Consider the following 6,000-nt stretch of genomic DNA (forward strand, 5'->3'; position numbering starts at 1 on the left):
ATCACTATCGATTCGGTACAGTAAGGATGTACATAGAATAAAGTGCCAACAATTGTTAGGGTAACCAATTCCCCGTATACAACAAAGCTAGCTAGGATAATATTGGATATGATGCTAAATACTATATTTAAGTGCGAGAACGTACAACAATAAGTGCGTACATGAAGTGACAGGACGTACAACATACAATCATTGCATCACCCAAGTGGGTGCTACATATTGGTGGTGGTTAGTGAGGTCCCCCCTTCACTTTAGGCGTCTTTGAGTGTTATTAATTATTATTATTATTCATGTTTAACCTCTGTTTTCCTTTTATTCCTAGTCTGTTTTACATAGTTTTGAATGATGACTATATGCTCTGTAAGGTGACCTTGGGTGTCTTGAAAGGCGCCTCTAAATTAAATGTATTATTATTATTATTATAAGAGGGGTGGGTGGTAAGGGAGGCACTGCGGTCCTGTCTTTGGCAGGGAGCTCGTTCCACCAGATGCGGTGCCAAAAACAGAAGAGTTGTGACCGTGATGATCAACCTTTACTTGCTCTTAGCGATGGTGGTACTAGGCGTCCAGCTGAGGTCGTTGAACCTCGACCATATACCACGTTTGGTTGGGCCCATATGTGTCGAAATCAATTTCTGCCCTGGATGGTCTCGCAAAGCTAGTGATCAGCTGTTCTACGGCTGGATGTACAGCCTGTATCACAGAGCTCTAATAGACTTATCGGGCGATAGGAAGGGACACAAACAGGTGTAGCTCATGAAGTTAATGATGGGATCGATGGGCATGCCATGATTAACACCATGAGATACCCCTATGAGGTCCTCCGGAGAACAGCCCAATCAAGGAGCATTCATATGGTCTTTTTCCTTAAGGATGTTTTCAAATTGTACTGCTCTCCTATGGCTTAAAGCTAATTGTAGCTAGCTATCAGGTTTCATCATGCTAATTGTGCACTCCATGCATTATTTGGTGTTTTTTCCTTCTGGAATCAGAGGACGGATTTTTAAAAGTCTTCATTTAGTTTTGACCCATGTTTTCATGTTCTCCTGCTGGGGATGTTAACCGTCTGACTCGCACTTGTGCACTTCAAGCCTCGACGGGCTTCTGTGTCCTGACGTTGGTCATGCAGGGGGAGGTATCTCTTTTTTTCATGCTCTGGGGCAGCGGTGTCTAGCGGGGTGACGACAGGCGTTTCAGACTCTTCTAATGTGGTTGCAATTGCATTATTTATAAGCTGAACAGAGCCGGAGACTCAAGCTGCATCACTTTAACCTTCAGCCGCTCTGACTGACGACAATGGCTTTCAGTTTTTCAGTCCGCACACTTGTTGTATTCATGGGGATCCCGTTTACATTTACTTTACTGCTTCTGTTTATTTAGAGCCTTCGTCTGGAAAATGTATTTACTAACAGAGCAGCATTTGAGTAGCCTATAGTTTCTTTTATTTTCATTTGTTTAGAAATTAATAAAGAGAAAAGAAAAAAAGAATATGTTTTTTTTTGTGTGTATATATATATATAAATAGGCCTATATATCTACTGTATATACATAACATATATAGGCCTGTATACATATGGATTTATCATAGTCTTGAAATGCTATATTAGTCTATATTATTGACCAATTATATTTTTAAAGAATTCCAATAAGATGGAATCGATGTACCACTGTTTTCTTGATCTGAGGAAATGAGAACTCTTAACACCCATGGGGGTGATTTAATTGATGGATTCGCCTATAGCACTGGAAACAGAACACCGCTCAAAACGTATCGGCCCACAGCACGTCTGCGCTCGCGTGCTACTTAATTTTAGCAACAGTCAGTCTAATAGCTTTGAATAAAACTGGGGCTAAGCGCGGAACTTTAATTATACGTTATAGTCTTAGGGTTGGGAAGGGGGGGGGGGGGGGGGGTCGGAGCTGAACATCACAAGCCAGTCGGAGATGCTTGTTTCCTTGGCAACGGCACTCCGGCGCTCTGTCATTAACTATTCGCCCTTCGCGAGTCGTATGCAGCTGCGCGCGAGGCTGATGCGATGGAGGTGATACTGTTTACTTCACCGACTGCTTTCAGACTGTATTCGGAACAGAGCATTACAAGAACTGCGCGGGAGAGGAAGGATTTGATCCAACAAGCTGGCCTCTTGTTCACGTCAACATGTTTGGGTTCCTGCTGCCCCATCTGTTGATACTTGGCATCAATATATCTCTCCCCGCGAGCACAAGCACACACACACACACACACACACACACACACACACACACACACACACACACACACACACACACACACACACACACACACACACACACACACACACACACACACGCACTCGCCCCGTGCAAGGTATCAGCAGGCTGGGTGAGTGGTCCTCCATGTCGGCCAGAAAAAACACCCACAGACAGACCTTCCTAAAGTGTAATAAATTATGTATCAGTTACAAAACACGAAACCATAAATCTGTGCTCCGCAGTTGACAGGCATTTAAATGTATCAACCGCGGGAAGTTAACATTTGCTCAACACACGTAAGCACTGTGGGGCCACTGTGCTCGGTGTAATTAAGCAGAGAGCACCAGGGAGTTGTGCGGCCCCGCTGTCCCAGAGCCACCAGTAGGGGAGAGAGAGGGAAGTGTGTCAATTATTAACGTTCAAACATCACGTTTTAATGTTGATATTAAACTAGACGGATAGTGGGCCTAACAAAAGTCAATGTCACGCATGGCAGGTATCCAACGTTGTCCATGTTTTTGTCATTTACAGGTTACGGCTTTTATCCTAATCTTTGTTTAAGCGTTCTATAGGCTGAAGAAGGTCGTTAGCGGGGACGTGGACGGGGAATTGTGTCGTTGACTCGTTGCATTAATTCACATACACAAGAGCATCTAGGCCGAAACGCCGAAGCCAAACCAGCGGAAGGAATCAGAGAAGGCATCCGCGGCGCGCCTTTCTAATGCTCCCAGCGCGGGAGCGAGCGGATCAGGACCAAGGACAGCGGCTCGCGAGCATCAGGTCATTCGGAACTCCTCGCGCGTCGGAACCACAACACGTGTGATAATGAGGGAAATGTATCGAGGCGTCGGTCTAAAATAAAACGACTTCTCTCGCAAAGTGGACCGTTTTAATCGTCGCCTGTGTGTCATAAATTAAAAAGAAGGGGAAAAAAGAACGTTGGAAGCGGTAATCAACACAGGACGCACCTGGGAATGGACGACAGGGTTTCAGTGTTGTGACTGTGTTGTACTCTCTCTGTGTGCGTGCGAGCAGCTCGCGGGCGAACAGGTTGGCGGTCTTTTATCCCGAGCCCGGGTCGAGGAAGTATCAAAGCGTCGTCCGCGGCTCGGCTGTCAGAACGTCACCGATGACATTCCGACGCTCCTCCGAGGTCGCGAGGACAAAGTGTGCGTGCTGCTAACGGGCACCGTGCGGTGGATGTGATTTCTTCCTATGTTTACATTCGAAGGAGAACGCTGTCTTGCTGGAAAGCGTGTACGTGTTTGTACATCTCGCCGCCTGTTTAAGTGTTCACACATCCAGCAAAGTGGGTCCTCTATCTAACCCCAGTGGTCCCAGTTTATTTATTGCTTTTTTCTTATTTTCTGTCAAAATGCGTTTTTTGTTCCTCTTGGCCATTTTCGTGGTGTGCTCGTGCGCCCGTGGGGGATGCGAACCCAAGATAGTGAACATCGGGGCAGTTCTGAGTCAGAAACGCTACGAGCAGGTCTTCAAAGAAGCCGTGAGCCTGGCCAACGGCATCTATGGCAGGGACAAGTTTAAAATGAACGCCATCTCCGTCACGCACAAACCCAACGCCATCCAGATGGCCCTGTCCGTCTGTGAAGACCTGATATCCAACCAGGTAGGTCTCTCTCTCTCTCTCTCTCTCTCTCTCTCTCTCTCTCTCTCTCTCTCTCTCTCTCTCTCTCTCTCTCTCTCTCTCTCTCTTGCTCTTTCTCTTTTTCTCCCCCTCCCTTTCTCTTTTCCTGTCTATGTCCCTCTGCCTCTCCCTGTGTGTGTGTGTGTGTGTGTGTGTGTGTGTGTGTGTGTGTGTGTGTGTGTGTGTGTGTGTGTGTGTGTGTGTGTGTGTGTGTGTGTGTGTGTGTGTGTGTGTGTGAGTGTGTGCGTGTGTTTGAGTGTGCGTGTGTTGGGGAAGGGCTGTAAGGGTGACCTGTTGTTTGCGCCATGTGTCAATACAGAAAGGACAGCGACAGAAAGACACATTCATTGATGATCAATTAATGGATTGATTGAGGTACAATAATTGTAATTATCCCAATCATTAAAATGAACACCAATTCCACTGAAAATGTATACGCTAAAATGAAAGCAAGCTACACCACCAGTTTGGTCTCAGGGTAGGGTCAAAAGATAAATAGAGATAACAGGAGATAAACAGAAAGAAAGCTGATGAAAACTGAACATAGACGTGTATAAAGCTATCTTCTTATGATCAATTATTAGAACCCTAAGGACACAATGATGGCTCCCAAAGGGACTCTGAGTCACTTTTAAACATCCCACACACAAGCATATGGACGCACACGCAAGTGTGCATCCGTGTGCTTGTGTGTGGGATGTTTAAAGCAATATGAATGAAGGTATACACACAAGCACTTCAACGTACTTCAACTGTTGCCTGGCTTTTTTTGATAGATGTGCATCATTGTGCCTCACTTTCTATACGGTCCAGTGTAGTCCTCGCTTCTCCAGTGGGGCTCTGTGTATTCTACAGCAGTACACAGCAACGTTTAGCCTTCCCTTTCACGGCCCACCAAGTTGATGAATTCTGAATGAAATTGAGTGTAGCAAGGCTAAGAATTGATGCGTCATTGTACAATTGACCTCATGTTGCAAAACCTTGAATTACAGTGTGTCAAAGAAAGGTTCTCATGGCGATGTATCTGATATGAATTCACGTCATATCGGATACTTTTAAGTTCTGAGCTCAGTTTTATTAGCCCGAGGGTAGGACAGGGTCAACGGCACAATAAAACGTGTTTATTGACTTGGAGCTGTCGTCGTTGCCGCCATCTCACGACACTCCCAGATACGCGACTCTCAGACAGCTTTGACCCAGCGATGTGATGGTGTGTACACAAATGGAGATTTGACATGACACACTGAAGTACGTGGCCACAGTTAAAAAGAACTTGGGCTGGGCTCTACAAGGCCAACAGGCAAATTCCGACAATGTTACAGTGGCTACAGTTTTTTTCTTAAAAATATGAATTATTAATTCTGCCTTAACTTTCCCCTGTTGAATAATTACAGGAGAACAAGGCGTCGAAGCCAGTTCTATTATTCACAGCCTGAGACAAGGGACTCCTCCGTCTTCTGTCATTGTGTTTTTTTGGACAAATAATACAAGTACCTTTTTTTTTCAACCATTATTTCAAAGAGCAAATCAACAAACACTAGATATTAATCATCTCATTGTTTTCTTTACATCATCTCAACGTCATCTTGTAATTTCATGTCTAGCCAGTGGCAGGATAGAACTCTTAGCTGAAAGGTGCTGGGTTCAAAACCCCAGATCAAAACTGAAGGCACCCGCCTTGAGATGCCCGACCCCATACCTGCTGCCGAATGACAAAAGAAAACAAATCAGTGTCAGTCTGTATTCGGATCCCTGTTTCTGTCGCGTTCACGATAGCAGCAAACATGCTGGAATAAGCCCTGGAATTAGTCTGGATCCCCCCCCGGTGCGGTTGACAAAGAGTGCCCAAAACCCATCGCACAAAACTCTTCTAGGTTAGGATGCTGCTCGGGGGACAGCAGAACACACATGAGTACATAACACTGATCGCTCATTAGTCCCACCACCCACAGCTGTGTGCCCCTGATTGAGCATCTCCGCCCCATCCGTTGAGGCTGAAGCCAGGCACCCTTCACACCACAAAATCACTTTGGGTAAAGTGTCTGCTCAAATAAATAGATAGTACCTTTCTACTTTAGGCAATAGAATATCTATGAGTTTGGCCTACATATATTCCATTTGACT

At 45.4% G+C, this 6,000-nt stretch overlaps 1 protein-coding gene across 2 annotated transcripts in view; it reads left to right on the plus strand.

Moving 5' to 3' along the window:
• The first annotated feature begins 2,970 nt into the window (after positions 1–2,970).
• The window catches only part of grin1b (glutamate receptor, ionotropic, N-methyl D-aspartate 1b), a 39,069-nt gene continuing 36,039 nt past the window's right edge, over positions 2,971–6,000 (plus strand). For both annotated transcript variants that reach the window (XM_060053077.1, XM_060053078.1), the window contains exon 1: positions 2,971–3,858. In XM_060053077.1, coding sequence (XP_059909060.1) covers positions 3,607–3,858 — 252 coding nt within the window. In that variant the 5' untranslated portion in view covers positions 2,971–3,606. The remainder of the gene's footprint in view (positions 3,859–6,000) is intronic.

This window comes from Gadus macrocephalus, chromosome 6, assembly GCF_031168955.1.
Source record: "Gadus macrocephalus chromosome 6, ASM3116895v1".
Classification (NCBI taxonomy): domain Eukaryota; kingdom Metazoa; phylum Chordata; class Actinopteri; order Gadiformes; family Gadidae; genus Gadus; species Gadus macrocephalus.